Raw genomic sequence first — 16578 nt, 5'->3', positions numbered from 1 at the left:
GAAGGAAGAAGGGAGGAAGAAGGGAGGGAGAGAGGGAGGGAGGGAGGGAGGGAGGAAGGAAGGAAGGAAGGAAGGAAGGAAGGAAGGAAGGAAGGAAGGAAGGAAGGAAGGAAGAAAGGAAGGAAGAAGGGAGGAAGAAGGGAGGGAGGGAGGGAGGGAGGGAGGGAGGGAGGGAGGAGGAAGGAAGGAAGGAAGGAAGGAAGGAAGGAAGGAAGGAAGGAAGGAAGGAAGGAAGGAAGAAGGGAGGGAGGAAGAAGGGAGGGAGGAAGAAGGGAGGGAGGGAGGGAAGGAGAAAGGAGGGAAGGAGGGATAGAGGGAGAGGGAGAGAGGAAGAAGAAAGAGAAAGAGGCATTCTTATTTTTGGAACCTTTATCTACATATTTGAGAAGAGGAAAGAGGTTTGATACTTTCATAAAGAGTATGGGTATTCAGCCCTGGCCGGTTTGGCTCAGCGGTTGGAGCGTCGGCCTGCGGTCCAGAGAGACCCGGGTTCGGTTCCCACTAAGGGCACGTACCTCGGTTGCAGTTTGTCCCCGGCCCTGGTTGGTCGTGCGGGTGGCAGCCACTCGATGTGTCCCTTCACGTCGATGTTTCTCTCTCTCTCTCTTCCTCTCTCTCCCTCCTGCTCTATCTGAACAAAAAATGGAAAAATGTCCTCGAGTGAGGATACAAAAAAAAAAAAGAGTATGGGTATTCAGTGCCTGCTGAAAAAGAAAAAAAGTATTTGGGGTTTTCTTTTATATTTTGTTAAGTCTTCTTAGAAAAGTGGAAGAAAAAATTAAACAAGTATTACAAATTGATCATCTCACCTCGCTTTGCTCTCAGACAGCTGAAATAAAAATTCTGGTTCAGATTGATTTCTCTCAAAGGTTTCTCAAAACTCTGCTTTATCTGAGCATCGCACTCATGTGGTACCGCTGAGATGTACCTCTGCGACCCTGACGGATGGAGACAGCTTAGCAAGTAACAAGGCAGCCGGTCCAGAGGCCCTGGGAAGGTCCTCACTGGGCTGAACTGCTGTGCATTGTGGGTCTTGACGGAGAAATTTCAGTCTACATCTGAAGCTCATCCAACAATATTTAAAGGGATGTGGGATTCACTAAATCCAAGAGCTTCCTGAGTCTCTGAAACAAATAATACCTACTTTGTTTTTTAAACGCTGCCTACCCACAAGGTAATAAACAATGAAATGTGAGCAAGCTCTCTGCTCCTAGGTTTACTTCCTTTGAATAATAACTGCTAATTTCACACATTAAGAACTACTTATATCAATTTGGGGTGACAATAATAATGATGATGATGATGATGACGACGACGACAATGGTTATTATTATTATTATTATTATTATTTTGTTTATCTTAAATGTTGCCCAAATGAAAATACAGGGACACAGAGATTTTGGTCGCTTTTTTGTGATGCAGTTTCCTAAGAACTGAAATGCAGCCAGGAAAGCCATGTGTACAAATCCTGGAGATAAAAAGTACATGTTTGAAGGGAGCTGATCTGAGGAGGATGTCAGGGGGGTGTGAAGGACTGACCCTGTGACTTAGGAACTGGCAAGTATGTCCCGCTGCCCGTCTGTAACCCCGTCTGTCCTCGCTGTGGCCGAGTGATTGCTGAGCCTGGATGTGCGGGTTTCTGCCAGGTTCAGGGTCTCCCTGGCTTCTGAATTCTGACCGCTTCATGCTGCCCGGATAAAATACGTGCACGCTCCATGGACACTACATGGCTGACACTCTCGCTGCTTCCGTACCAGCTGCTTGGGTTGCCTTATCTCCTCGTTCGCATTTATATCCTAATTTCAGACAAGATGTATAGCAATAAACAGTCCATATTTAGGTTCTCACTATTGGGAATAAGCAACGTAAGCATGAAATAACTCTGTCACTGTAGAAACTTCATTTCTTGATATGACCTTTTCTCCTTTCTTACCTTGGGATTCATCCTGGCCTCACCCAGCACCCTGACTCACCTGGCCCCTCCTCCCTTGCAGGACCACTCCCTCAGTCATTAAGCCTTCTCAGGACAATGAGGTCCTGATCAGCACCAAATAACCATAGGAACAAAGTCCCAGGGTCTGTTGGCTCCAGAGACAGTGACAGTCAACCTAGAGATGACATCGAAGCCTTGGTTGTTTCAGCTCCAGGCCCAAAAAAGTAGCAAAACTAGACAGAGATTCCAAGGTTGACACCAGGACAAGACACATTGACTAATGACACCCCCCCCCATAGCACCGACCAATCAGTAGAGACCAAGACCCTGACCCTAACTCCCTTCCTCCGTGATTCATGACCTTTCCCCTATACACCAACCCCCTGGGAGCCCCCTGGGAGCCAGGTCTTTGAGCATTAGCTCACCTGTCTCCGGGCCTGGGTCACTTCCGAAATAAAAACCAACTTTCTTTGCTGCAAACTCCTGTTCGTGTCTTATTGGGGTTTGATGCACACATGCAAATGAACCCTTTAGGCTGGCAACAAATGTAAACTATTAGGATATAGCAGACACTGTGTAAAGACTTTACATGGATAATGTTAGTTAATTTTCATATTTCTCTGACACGCTTATCACCATTGGCCTTATTTTTCAGATGAGATTCAGGACATTCATTAACATGCCTCTGTCCACGTAGGTAAGCGTGACGACAGGACTGGAGGCTAGTAGGCCGATTCCAGAGTCCACGCTTTGCACTTGTTTCCAGGTAACAAGGAGGAAGTAGCTCACGATTACACCTGCTTCTTCCAAACTCCTGGTAGCTAAGGTTCATGTTTGGCTTGGCTGGGATTTCCGGAAACTCTGATGCCACATTTTACTTGTCATCCTCCTCAAGAAAATGGTTGTTGTCTGCAGTCGTTGTGCATTTCAATAATACACATATCTACTTAAGAACTGGCTGTCTTGGTCATTTAGTTATGGTAGAAAAGGAGTAAGTATAGCCAGACTTCAGAAACCAAACAAAGTCCTTCCACATGCGACATTTGAAATGCTAGCACAGAACTGGTTCTAGATTTTCTTTCATGTAAGTTACTAATGTCAGGAAAATACTCTTTTAGAAAAGAAAATACAGCCCTGGCCAGTTTGGCTCAGCAGTTAGAGCATTGGCCCGCGGACCAGAGAGACCCAGGTTCGGTTCCTGCTAAGGGCACGTACCTCTGTTGCAGCTTGTCCCCTGCCTCAGTTGGGGTCATGTGGGTGGCAGCCAGTTGATGTGTCTTTCTCGCATCGATGTCTCTCTCTCTCTCTCTCTCTCTCTCTCTCTCTCTCTCTCCCGCTCTGTCTGAAGATAAATGCAAAAATGTCCTCGGGTGAGGACAAAAAATAAATAAATGATAAGAAAGAAAGAAAAGAAAATACAGTAACGTATTTGTAGAGCTGATTCATTTTCCCTCACAATGTCATCACACGTTATTTTTATTTTGTTTGCTTCCCCTAATTATTCCCACAGGCGTGAGAAGCTGGGCAGGGCTGTCCACTCACCTACATTCACTAAACTCACAGATTCAGGGAGGCTGTGTTGCAGGCGAAATCAGTGGGCCAGATTTCCCCATTGCTCCTTGGAGTTGGGTTTGCACAATATCATCAGAAAATGAATTTTCTAAGACTCGCACAGGAGAATGAATAGATTTTATTTGCATGAAGTTATATCCCTTGGGTTCCAAAGTCCCAGATCCCTTAACCTAGTTCTGGAAAAGGAGTAGCCGTGGGTTCAGCAAAGCTAGAAGTAGGGCCAGTGTCCAGAGCTGTCTTCCATGTTGCAGCCAGGTCGAGTACAAAATTAGCCCATTAGTCCATTGTGTGGAGTCCACGTGACTGTGGCCCACATGGGTGAATGCATCCAGAGAGCCAGGAGCTTGAGCAAGCAAGAGAGGGAACCAAGAGGCAAGAGAGAAAGGGAAAATCCTTTGTTCAGAAGTTTAAATATTTAGGTTTTGTGTCCGTGCAGTGGCCACGCCTATTCTGGTCACTAACTTGTTCCCAGGTGTGACACACAGGTAAGTACCTTCCCGTGTCATTCAGACTTTACTGGGCATGGGTCCAAATTGCCTTTGTCTGGTCCCTTCCCCCATCAGTCTGGGGAATAGGCCTGGAGAGTGTGCGCCTGCAGCCTGCTGGCAAAGCTGTGTAATGGCATGCCCGCGCCTGGTCTTCCCTCCACTCCTTTCCTGTTAAATAGTAACCGGACTATTACTACGGTATCCGTTGTCAGGGGTGGATCTGGGACTAGATCTCACATTTTGAGAAGACATTTATATTATCATATTCTTCCTTTCAAGTGTATGCTTATTTGGGGTTTAGTTTCAGGACACCAGAACAGCAGACAAAATATCATTCTAAATATTCAACATATGCACTTCAACGCTTCTTGAAACTACCAAAACAGTGAAAAGTCATGGAGTTCCACCGAAGGTAAAGGGGACCACGTCAGCATTGGGCTAGAGGAGAATGCCAAATGCCAACAGAAGATTTCCCAGTTACACGTCGGTATGCCTGACGTGTTCGCCACAATGAAGAGGTCTCTGGGTGAGCACAGCTTCTCATCATTATTAATTTGACAGAAACGAGTCCAGAGCAGGTGCTCCTGTGCTAACGATGGGGTCACTTCCAGAGAGATCCACTGCAAGATGAAAATATTCTAAGTCGGAAATTCGTTTACTACACCTAACCTACTGAACAGCATAGCTTAGCCCAGCCTACCTCCCAGGTGCTCAGAATACAATAAACAAATGAGAAACCTGGCCACGTGCCCACGGAAGAGGATGGGGTGTTCACCCCAGTGACTGGACTGCTGCACTCGCTGCCCTGGTCCAGCATCACGAGGGAGCATCCTACCAATCACTGCTAGCCCGGGAAGTACTCAGTTCAAAACTGGAAGTATGGTTTCTGCTGAATGTGAATCACTTTCACATCATCATAAAGTCTAAGAATCCTAAGTCGGATCACCAGAAGTCAGGGACCTCTGTACTTTTTAAAGGGGGAGGGGGTGGTGAGGAGTAAATTAGCATTTTGTAACTCTCTACCCCCACCCCACTCTCATTTTTTAAATGATTGAAATTTCAAAAACTTGAAATTCCTTTTTTCTGTGATTTGATTAGAACACAATCAGGTTTGCTTTTCTATGTTGAACTAAAGATTTCAAATTACCACAAATGATTTGCGTCCCCCCAGGGAATACAAGGAAGCAGTTCAGGCAATTAAACTCTACTTTCTACTTCTCACTAACCTTCCACCCCAGCAGGCAGAAAATCACCTCTCCTACCTCTGAATCAGCAGATGGTGTGAAATCGCCCCGGGGGAAATGTCTCCTTCTCCCTTGCAATCTCCACTTCCTGTTGCTCCATTAAAGCTGAATTCTTCTCAAAGACACTTTGACTTTCCCAATTAGGCCATTGACTTACCTACCCACCCACTGAATCATAAGCATATAAGATTTTATCTTTTAGCGCTTCTTGTTTTTTTAATCCTCACTTCAGGATATTTTTTTCATTGATTTTTAGATACTGTGGGAAGGGGAAAGGGAGAGAGGGAGACAGAGACAGAGACAGATGTGAGAGACCCATTGATTGGCTGCCTCCCAAAGGACCCAGACCTGGGCCAAGGATGGAAGCTGCAACTGAGGTGTGTGCCCTTCACCAGTAATCGAACCCAAAACTCTTAGGTCCTAGGGCCAGTGCCCTAACCACTGAACCAGATCGGCCAGGGCTCTTTTAGTGCTTCTGATTACAGGAACATGTTTCCTCAGAATTTCAAACTTGCAAAAGCACATCAGAATTTGTAAACTAATGTTATAATGGCAGAAATAGAAGGAAATGTCTAGCTTCACCCAAGATATACTCAGACTCTGTTAAACTATCCCGCCACCAATCTCTACTACAGAAAGAAGTTTTGCAAGCCACAAAGGATTTACTTATGCTCACATAGAATTTCTTGAAAATTTGGGTTTGAACAGTTACCATTTACTCCCCTAAAATTCAAATGTTCGCTTTAAACCGCTTAATAGAATTTGGATAAATAAGAAAACAGTCATCTAAACTCCCAAATAGCAATGTTTTAATCATTATCCAGCTCATTTCAAGGCCAAAGTCGGCATTATTTGTAGATTTGCATATGTTTACATAGAATCTATTTGAAATTTGCTGCTTATGGCTTTTAATTAGTATCTTTGATTGACAATTCACAGAGCTCTCAAAAACACTACCCTGACCTTTCTCTTTTCAAATGTAACAACTGCAAGATGATTCTGTCTCAGGCAATCCAAGGACCAGAATACAATGGACACCACACTGGCTGCTAGTGCGTCCCCTAGTGGAGCACCAGGCGTATCAAGACTTTTCTATGGGCAATTCTGCTACAGGCCTTACAAATCTGACATCATTTCATCTTTCTACAGCCATTCAAGATAAATGATCTTTCCATAGGTATTTTAGCAATAAATAAAACTGATGCTTAAAGCGATGTAATATTTAGGCCCAGATCACACAACTAAGAAACTGTGACACGGAGTTTCAGTTCTGGGTGGCTCGCCTCCAGAGCCTGTGTTTCTCTGTGGAACTCCCTTCCAGCTAACCAGCCACCCACTTCTCTGTGGTCAGCGGGCATCATTCTCTTCGCTGTTCTATTGCACGTCTCAGCTTTACATAACTATGACTTCTATGACATGTAATTCAGTTCTTCCTGTGTAGCTTTCTATTTCCGAGTAATTTTAACTTAATCAAAAGTTGATTCTTCAAATAGTGATTCAATCAGCATCCAGAATTAAGTTATCGTTTCCGGTAAGAGTCCAGGGTTTGGAAACTAGACCCTTCTAAGAACGTCACCGAATTTGGCTTTCTATCACGTATGGAATGTTGCGCATAATCCTCTTTTCTTATTTATTTTTTTAAAATGTTTTACTGTCTGTGCCCATTGATAAAAATGAGCAACTTACTAATTTGGAGACTGTACAGAAAACTCCTATTTGAGAAATGCTACTAATAATCAAATACAGAAAGAAGACTCAGTGTGACCACCAATGGGCAGCTAAACTCATAACACTGAGAGTAACAGCTGCTAACACTGTACAGTCTATGAACACAATGTGTACACCCAACACTCACACATCGCTCCATGAGGATAACTGGGTTATAATTCAGCACGTTATCACTAAGGAAGGAGAATTTCTAATATTAAAAATCCATACAGCAATTGGGTTTTCATCTGTAATTGTCTGTTTCCCATACAGTCCAATTTCTATTTTACCAACAAGGTAGACTTTCTTTGTCTATTTTAAAAGATTAGCCACCGTGGCTATTGACCAATGGAAAACTGTAACGTCATATCACACATCACTCCAAATACTTATCCTTTTCACTATTTCCAACACAAAATTGGCGAGGACCTATAAGCAACAAGAACAGGATATGGGAAACAGGTCCCAACACATGAAAAGCCTGAAGAAACTTTGTCTCCGACCATTTTTGTGAACTCTGTTTCGTAGTCATGCCCATCATACTCACTTAAGCCCACAGCTGTAATGAGCTTGATTGCAAGTTCAGGGATTTCACAATGAATGAAAAACGGCTCCAGAATGTAGCGTCCAAATGCCAGAGATATCACAGCGGTGGCTGCAGGGCTAGGAAACACATAGACTTCAGTTACTACAGAAACAAATAGCATCTTCAATACACTTTTTCTGCCATGAGGCTTTTTGTTTTTTGGGTTTTTTCTATCACCCAATGATATTTTTTCATTTATTTCCAGAGAGAGTGGAAGGGAGCGAGAAAGAGGAAGAGAGAAACATCAGTGTGAGAGAGATGCATCACTGGTTGCCTCTGCATGACCCTGACCCTGACCCTGACCCAGGCCAGGGATCCATGCAACCCTGGTACCTGCCCTTCAGTGCGCTGGCTGACACTTTAGCTACTGAGCCACACCTGCCAGGGCCCATGAGGGTTTTTTTCTTTAATTATTTTTTTCTTTATTTCTTTAGAGAGAGAGGAAGGGAGAGGGAGAGAGAGAGAGAAACATCGAGGAGAGAGAACATCGATTGACCGCCTCCTGCATGCCCCCCACTGGGGATCAGGCCCACAACCTGGGCATGTGCCCTGACCAGGAATCGAACCGGTGACCTCTTGGTGCATGCGTCAACGCTCAACCACTGAGCCACACCAGTGGGGCCCATGAGGTATTTTTATTCCTCATATGGAACATGTTAAATATAAAAGTCTATAATTGTCAGAACTCCATATTTGATTGGGCTGTCACCAACATTTCAAATGAAACATTGTCTATAACTCTGGTGGATGGTTTTACACTAAACCTCCTTGGGGGACAAGGCTGGGTGCTATCAGTTTTGCCTCTGTTCTCCCATATTGGCCTTTTTTTCTTCTTAAAAGTCTGGGTTATTCTTGAGACCCTGCCAGAGCCGAGCTTACATGAAGCACTCGTCTTTCCCACTAAGTCAACAGTGAAATACCAGCCCCAGTAGAAGGTGCTAACATCGCAGACCTGATGGGATGGGCACAGTCAGGAAAATGAACACAACACTCAACAAAAAAATGAGTGCGTGTTCGCTGCAAATATATGCTTGACCCTATTATTATTTTTCCAGGACAGACGAAAACTGGAAGAGCCAAGCGATTACCCTTAATTCCATGGAAATATTTAGATGCAAAGAATAAGCTGAAAAATAGAAGTACTCTTGTAATTTTACACAAGTGAGAAAATAAGTTCAGGTATACAGCAAAATAGGTAACACGCCATTTCACTTTAATTCTTCAGGTATTTCTAAAAATTACACATCATTTTAGTTTCAATGCATATATATGCATGAATGCATATTCTTTGGATACACACACAAGCCCCTGGGATTACCTAATGTCTCAGGCGGTCTTCTTTTCCAGCTTCTCTCATTTCTCATGGTTGCCTCCCACCCACAGCCAATCCCTAGACTGTCAGAAAACCAACCATCACGTGCTCGGACCTGGCCTGCTGGCACCAGACAGCGCTGTAGGATTTCTTGACATTCTTCTCTTGCTGGAGACCCCCCTCCTCTTCTAAAACAAGACTATTTTTCCTGTTCTCCATCATCTGTAAATCTTTTCATGGGTAAATTAAGATCTGATCATGTCATTTTAGTGCTTTCCAAGCATGCTCAGGATAGGCAAATACCCTTCCGTTCCCGGCTCCATCTAGTGTAATACTTCCCCTCCTCTTCAGTTTGCTTCTTCCCCCGTGAAGGATCTCACCACCCTTTGCCTGGAGCCCTGTAAGCGACGGTTCTTTATACCTCCGGTCTGCTTCCATCCCCCTTTGCCCGAGAAGCTGAGCTCTCCCGGGTACACTCTCAGCGCACGCCGCGGCTTCCTCTTCACAGTGTTTATCATCGTAGCAACTTTACATGCACGCATGTGATTTCTTGATGATTTGCCTCACTTGACCCTGAGTTCCGTGAGTACAAGACTGTGTCCATCTTAACCACTATTTTATCCCCACTGTTCAGTATCATGTCTATCACGCAGTAGAAACCCAATAAATACTGAATATGTGGTGAATTTGTGAATTCAACCTGATGGCCCCTGCTTTGTACTGATGGGTGGTATTTCTTTCCTAGAACTCTATGTTTCGCAGATGGTTTCTGGCAGTTTTAACAAGGAACCAGAATACAGACATCTAAAATATTGAGTAAGAATACAAGATAGCATGTTCGGTATCAAAGGAGAAGCAGAGACTGCATGTTTCAGAAGAATTAGAGAGGAAAGAAACACCATAAACTAGGGTGAACAGAAAATTAACTGTGAAAAAGAATTTAAGTTGACCTTTGAAGAGTAAGATTCAGATCATCAGAAAAGAGTGGAAGGCCCTTCCCGGCATAATCCCAGAGTTTAGAAAAGGAATAAAGTACTTCTTTATCATCATTTTATTATAACATGTTTTAAATAATGCAGAGTTGTTTAAAATGAGAACAGACTGCCCGGTTGGTGTGGCTCAGTGCTTGAGCGTCAACCCATGCACCAAGAGGTCACCAGTTCAATTCCCGGTCAGGGCACATGCCCCGGTTGTGGGCCAAATCCCCAGTAGGGGGCATGCAGGAGGTGGCCAATCAATGTTCTCTCTCATCATTGTTTCTCTCTCTCTCTCCCTCTCCCTTCCTCTTTCTCTCAAAATCAATAAAGAAAAATAAATAATAGATAAATGAATAAAATGAGAACAGACTTAGCAAAGAAATAAATTCTACTCTGATGATCTTTGTTAGAAAAGGGACTCGTAGGACTATACAAATCAAGATTAGTGTTAAGTCAATGCTCATTAGCTCTGTCTTACCCATTACCCACAAATGATAGGCAAATGCTCATGAGTTCTCAGCTGTGTATTGCTTGTAAGTTTACAGAAAGAACAAGCTTTCCTAGTTATTTTCGTTCAACTCTGTAGTCAGAATGTGCAAGGCATGTTTTCTAAAAGCAGTTAAACTTCAGGAGCTGCGACATGCGACAGTCTCCTAGGACACTGTAAGTTTACCATGACGTTGACGGGAACATGCTAGTCAGAGGGATTTAGCACAGCTGGGTCCGATTCTAAATCAAGAGTCTTGGGAAGAAGAACACAGCGCTACAACACTAAAATCAAAAAAGATTTTCCAGCCCCGGCTGGTTTGGCTCAGCGGTTAGAGCGTCGGCCTGCGGTTCCGAGACTCAGGTTCAGTTCCCACTAAGGGCATGTACCTCGGTTGCAGTTTGTCCCCGGCCCTGGTTGGGTCGTGTGGGTGGCAGCCACTCGATGTGTCCCTTTCACATCGATGTTTCTCTCTCTCTCTCTCTCTCTCTCTCTCTCCCTCTCTCTCCTTCCCACTCTATCTGGAAAAAAAAAAAAATTTACAACTGTAGTCCACCAATTTTTTTGAATGTGAGTCATGTATGTCAAGTCATGTCCTATTTCTTCGTCAAGTATCACCCTTGTAATATGAAGTTGTGAAGAAGCCCAGAAGGCTCCTAGTCACAAAACTGAGTCAATTAAATGCCTTAGTGGTGTAATCCACAAGAATAAAAACTTCAGTTCCTAGCACAGCACTTCGTTTTGTCTGGCCAATCACCAGGTAGGATTTATAAAGGTGCATTTTGATGCTTCATAGCCTTTCAGATTAACATCTTTCCTAAAAATATCATCGGGAATAAGAGAAGATTAAAGAAAAGCAGCTATTAAAAAGTTTGGCATGGTTGGCAAACTACTGCTTGTGGCAAAACTGCATTAAAAACATTGATTGAGAAAGGTTTGTGTGACTTTGTGTCCCGAAGTAGACATATGTATAGCATAGTCACAATGACATGCTTATTTTAATTAGTTTAAAATAATCATGGTAATTCAAAGACGGGTGTAATGAGTAGGTGTATTTCTCCTCGAATTTTTTCTGTCTATGCACTTACCGGATAACGAGCAGCTCCACCCACACTCGTACAAAAGCTGGTAACGGGCCGAAGACTTCCAGAATGTATGTGTAATGACCACCAGATTTCTTTATACTCGTTCCCAGTTCAGCATAGGACATGGCTCCTGCGAAATATTTAAAATAAAAAGGTACGAAGATAAATATCACCAAGTCATCCTGCAGTAGAATTGATACAGCAATGTTTATATTTCATGGGATATCGCTACATCCTTTGGTCTAAATGACACCCTTATGTCAAGACAAATAACGGTCATCTAACTAGCAAGAGTCATCAAATTCTTCCTGTAACTTTCTTAAATTTGAGATCTAGTTCATTCTATTCAAACAATGTAAGTTTACTTGAAATGGTAAAGACAAACTTCTAAAACAATATCATATTATTAAGAATTCTGAATCTCTCCCTGGCCGGTTTGGCTCAGCAGTTAGAGCGTCGGCCTGCGGTCCGGAGCGACCCGGGTTCGGTTCCCGCTAAGGGCACGTACTTCGGTTGCAGTTTGTCCCCGGCCCTGGTTGGTCGTGCGGGTGGCAGCCACTCGATGTGTCCCTTTCACATCGATGTCTCTCTCTCTCTCTCTCTCTCTTCCTCTCTCTCCCTCCCACTCTATCTGTACAAAAAATGGAGAAATGTCCTCGGGTGAGGATTAAAAAAAAAAAAAAAAAAAGAATTCTGAATCTCAAACCTGGGAACAAGGGCAAAAGAGGAGACAGACGCATAAAACTAACCTATATTGAGAACATATAACTACGCCAAGATAAGAAAAGCCCCAAAGTGACCTCATCATACTGAGAATACTTTTAATAAGTATTTCTGTGGTACATAAAAATTAAGAATATTTATCTGGCCCTGGCCAGGTAGCTCATTGATTAGAATGCTGTTCCCATGTGCCAAGGTTGGGAGTTTGATCCCAGGTCAGGGCACATAGAGGAATTGACCAATAAATGCATAAATAAGTAGAACAACAAATTGATGTTTCTCCTCTCTCTCTCTCTCTCTTTCTCTCTCTCTCAAATCAATAAGTAATAACAGCAAAAATTATGTTTTTCAGAAAAGTATGAACTCTAGATCTTAAAAAGCTTCACTTATTTTGTAGGACATATTTTGTGTGCAAAAAAATGAATTTTAACTCAGATATTTTATTTCTGGAAAATATTTTCTTGGATTTTTAAAAGTATATACTTCTGGGTGGGTGAAATAACATACTTTAAAAAAAGAGATACTATAAGTTATATTTATTACATTAGGTAAAATTCATTTTAAACCAAATTTTAACATTTAGCAATACAATTCACATGGACTTGAGTAAGTCATGTAACCTCCCAAAACTTCAGCTTCATTTTTTGTGTATCAGTATGATAATGGGTAAGTACTGGCCCTGATACTTGGAATGAGCACCTCATGAAATACAGTTATACCGATTAATTTGAATAATTACTTATCAAGAAAATGGAAAATATATCTTGATATTATGTGAAAAGTTCTACCATGTTGCTATCAAATGTAACACTTTTTTTTTCTTTTACCCTTATTGATTTAGAGAGAGAGGAAGGGAGAGGGAGATAGAAGCATCGATGAGAGAGAACATTAATTGGCCGCCTCCTGCATGCTCCCCACTAGGGATCAGGTCCACAACTTGAGCATGTGTCCTGACTGGGAATCGAACCCATGACCTCTTGGTGCATGATTCGACACCCAACCACTGAGCCACACCGGCCGGACATAATACACAATTTTTGCTGAGCTACTTCAGAGACTAAAAGTGTGGGAAATTGTCACTGGTCAGCAAGACTTCAGGTAGAACAGTCCAACTTGAATAGAATTTGGATACTCAACGAAATCTTGGTATCACTTATCCTATCCTGGAGCCAGCATTTTATCTGAGCCATCTAGGAAGAACATTTTACTTAAAAATAAACAAAAAGCCAGATGCTAGGGCCATACCCCAGATCCACACTCTAACCAAGAAGTCTAGACTCTCCAATAGAGGGATCCAAGATAATGTATTGTTTTAAAATTTGCATAGATGATTCTAGTAACTAGTAAAGTAACTAGTCTGCAGATTGATATTTGGAGATCGCTATTACAGTTTGCCTATTTATGACTAATTATAGCTATCTGCAGTTCACTCTCTGTTGGACACCAGTTGCCATGTTGGTAGGCTGTGCAGAAAAGCATCCAATATAAAAAGTTATTGGAAAAAGTCTTAAATACCTCAGTATTTGTTGCCAGAGAATCAATACCTAGACCTGTGCATGCTTTGCAGAAACTCCAGGGTGGTTGCCCTAGGTTTAAATTGAGTTCTGGAGGAATGAGATTTTCATTTAAATGTCTCAAGCTCCATAACTATTTTACCCAGATGAAATAAGTTCAAAACAGGATATAAAAATCCATGTATTGACCCTGCCTTTAAAAAAGAATGGTAAACCAAATATATAGATTCTTTACTTTTAGTTTCAGAGTTTTAAAAGAAAGGATATTTTTTTCCCTTACATTTTGCTTTGCTTCCTGCTAGGAAGGCCCTCATGACAAAAAGCCTCCAGTAACTTTAGTGACAAATGCCATGCAAATACTGATAAGTGGATACATACAGAGACACACCCCTTGCGATTAATAATCAAAGAATACCAACTCAAGTGTAGCTTTAGTTAGTTCCTTTAGTATTTTCCCCCTGAGCTTGAGATGCTGTACTTTTCCAGAAGCATATTCTCATAGTACAAGTCAACTTCCCTTTAACTAGTTCAATCCTCAATGCAATCCATTTCATTCTATCTCAATAAGCTGTGATGGTGTACGTAGTAGGAGCTACACGCGCATAGTATGTGAAGTCCAGGGAAGTGGTTATGGTTTTCCCTATTAGACACTGATGTATTCTGAATATACCCAGTGTTATACAAGATTTCAGGCTGAGGGTGCACGAAGTCATTTAAGATGATCAACAATTAGGTTTCTCTTTGTCTATAAATGTACGTGCCAGACCGTATGAATACCACAAACCCTTTTTAAAAATCTAAAAATTATTCCTCCACGGATTTTTTTGCACTAAGGCTTTGGTTTAACAAGTTTGATTTAAAATACTTTCTTCCTTTAAAATAAATAAATAAATAAAACACCTTGTCACTAATAATAGAAATTCGAGTTCTCTACATGAATGCTCAACCCAATGCATTAAAGCATCACGAGGCCTTAAGAATGAATGGACTGATCTGTGCAGAGCCACGAGTTAGAACTTGGCCTTGAGTTAAAACAAAGAGTTAGCATCTTTAGAGAGCGGTATCTTTTGAAATCAAAACACAATGCCCGAGAAAAGCAAGTATATCTTCAACATTTACCCCACAGCAAAAATGAAATTTATTTTTTTTGAACCATTCAACAGTTTTTGTCACCTTTACAACTAACTCATGTAGCTTTCTAGTAATTTGTTCACCTCATGAGGGGACATTTATTACCTCTTTACTATGAACTGTCAAATCAATAGAAGAAATCTCAATCTTGAAGGAAAATTAATAACCACATTTCTTCCAGTAGTTCTGTGCGGTGAACAGGTAGACAAATGGTCTGTGTCTCCCGAGAACAAGCAGACTATAAATGAGGAAAACAGATCTGGACAAGCAAGCGAAGGAACACCCGATGCCAGTTTTACAATTTATATTGCAAAAGTTCACAGGGACTGGGGAGAGAGGAAAGGTTAAAAACACCTGAAGTATGCTCAGACCCCTGCAACACACCACCTGTGACAGCGACTAATCATGTTCCCTCACACATCTCCCCACCTGGAGGACTTCGGAAAGAATCCCAGCAACTGACAAGCACGTGAAGTTAAACACTTAAAAAGGAGATGACTGCCACCGGTTTGTTTGTCAATTAAAAAAAAAAACAAAAAAAAAAAACAGTAAAACTTCTGCTGAACACCCAGTTCCGTGTCTAAACAGGCCAGGAGCCGGGTTGCACTTTCCAGGTGCCTCAGCTCCAGCTGCCGGGACGCCCCAACCACACGCACGGAGCACAGCCCCGGACAGCAAGCGGCAGGTATTTCGCTGGGGCATCAGAGCCGGTCATCAAAGCCGGTCATCAAAGCCAGCCTGTGCTCTGTTGGCGGCGCAGGGAGAAGTCAGGATAGGTCTGCCTCAGGAAAAGCCAGCGCAGCCGGCAGGAAGAGGTCTGAAGGCTTCAGGGCACCCAGCAGTGTTTGGGTGGTTTGCGTTCCTAAAGCAAAGTCAGAAAACAGGGGGGTGGCCCTGGCCACTTCATTCACTGCTTCACAGTCACCCTCTGCCTGCCCAGAGAGCGACCTGCCCAGCCAGACACCCGCCCTGAGAAGAAGGTGCACTCACCAAACAGGGACAGGACCCCACAGACGGTCCACACAATCAGAGACATGCCCACGCTGCCCGTGTTCTGGAGCACACCCTTGGGCGAGATGAAGATTCCCGATCCAATGATGGTGCCAATGATGATGGAGATGCCCCTCAGCAAAGTGATTTTCTTCTTCAGCACCACTGCCCCGTGCCCAGGGGGCTCCTTGCCACCCAGGGAAGGCAGCCTCTCGTTTACAGTCCCCGGCAGGTAACCTCCATCGGAGGTGGTGGACACGACAGGCTTTCTGCCCATTGCAGTGACACGCGTGGGGAAAATGAAACAGAGGGGGAAAAACAAAAAAAAAAACAACAACAAAAAACAAAAACCTGAAAACTTTCAACTTGGGTGTCTCTTGGTGTGAGTGACTAATCTCTTTCTTTCTGCTCTCAGACTGTCTCTCAGTGCTATTGTGTTTACAGGTAAAAACTCAGAGATGTGTTTCCTCCTTCACAGCTATCTGATTACTCCTGGGGAACACCTGTGTGTTCTGGGGACTCCGGCTCCCCCATCTCCCTCTGTGCTGTGGCCGCCTCGGCTGCTCTATTCTTACAGACCATCTCGGCTTCCTGATGGGCTGGTATTTAAGCTCCTGCCTGTCACACCAACTTACTCCAGCTAAATGATGATGCAAATTCTCCAGGTTTGCATCAGCCACATGAGAAGGCTCCAGCATGACTCAGCTCTTTTTTCTTTTTTCTTTTTTTTTAACAGTAGCAGCATGTTGCTCAACTGACCTAAGCTTCTCAGAGAACAAAGAAAAGCTGACACTTAAAAGGGGTCTTAGCCAATCCAGAAGTCAGTCGTAAA

General features: G+C 43.0%; 1 protein-coding gene across 1 annotated transcript in view; it reads right to left on the bottom strand.

Annotated features, from left to right (window-relative positions):
* The window catches only part of SLC7A11 (solute carrier family 7 member 11), a 75695-nt gene extending 59331 nt beyond the window's left edge, over positions 1-16364 (bottom strand). Inside the window, exons 1-3 of the mRNA XM_036241319.1 lie at positions 15747-16364; positions 11395-11521; positions 7492-7607 (exon numbers count right to left, since the gene is read on the bottom strand). Of these exons, the coding sequence (XP_036097212.1) occupies positions 7492-7607; positions 11395-11521; positions 15747-16023 (520 nt within the window). The 5' untranslated portion in view covers positions 16024-16364. The remainder of the gene's footprint in view (positions 1-7491; positions 7608-11394; positions 11522-15746) is intronic.
* Between the last annotated feature and the right edge of the window lie 214 nt (positions 16365-16578).

The sequence above is a fragment of the Molossus molossus genome, unplaced genomic scaffold (assembly GCF_014108415.1).
Source record: "Molossus molossus isolate mMolMol1 unplaced genomic scaffold, mMolMol1.p scaffold_m16_p_4, whole genome shotgun sequence".
NCBI classification, from domain to species: Eukaryota; Metazoa; Chordata; class Mammalia; order Chiroptera; family Molossidae; genus Molossus; species Molossus molossus.
This window is presented reverse-complemented; position numbering and strand designations above follow the sequence as displayed.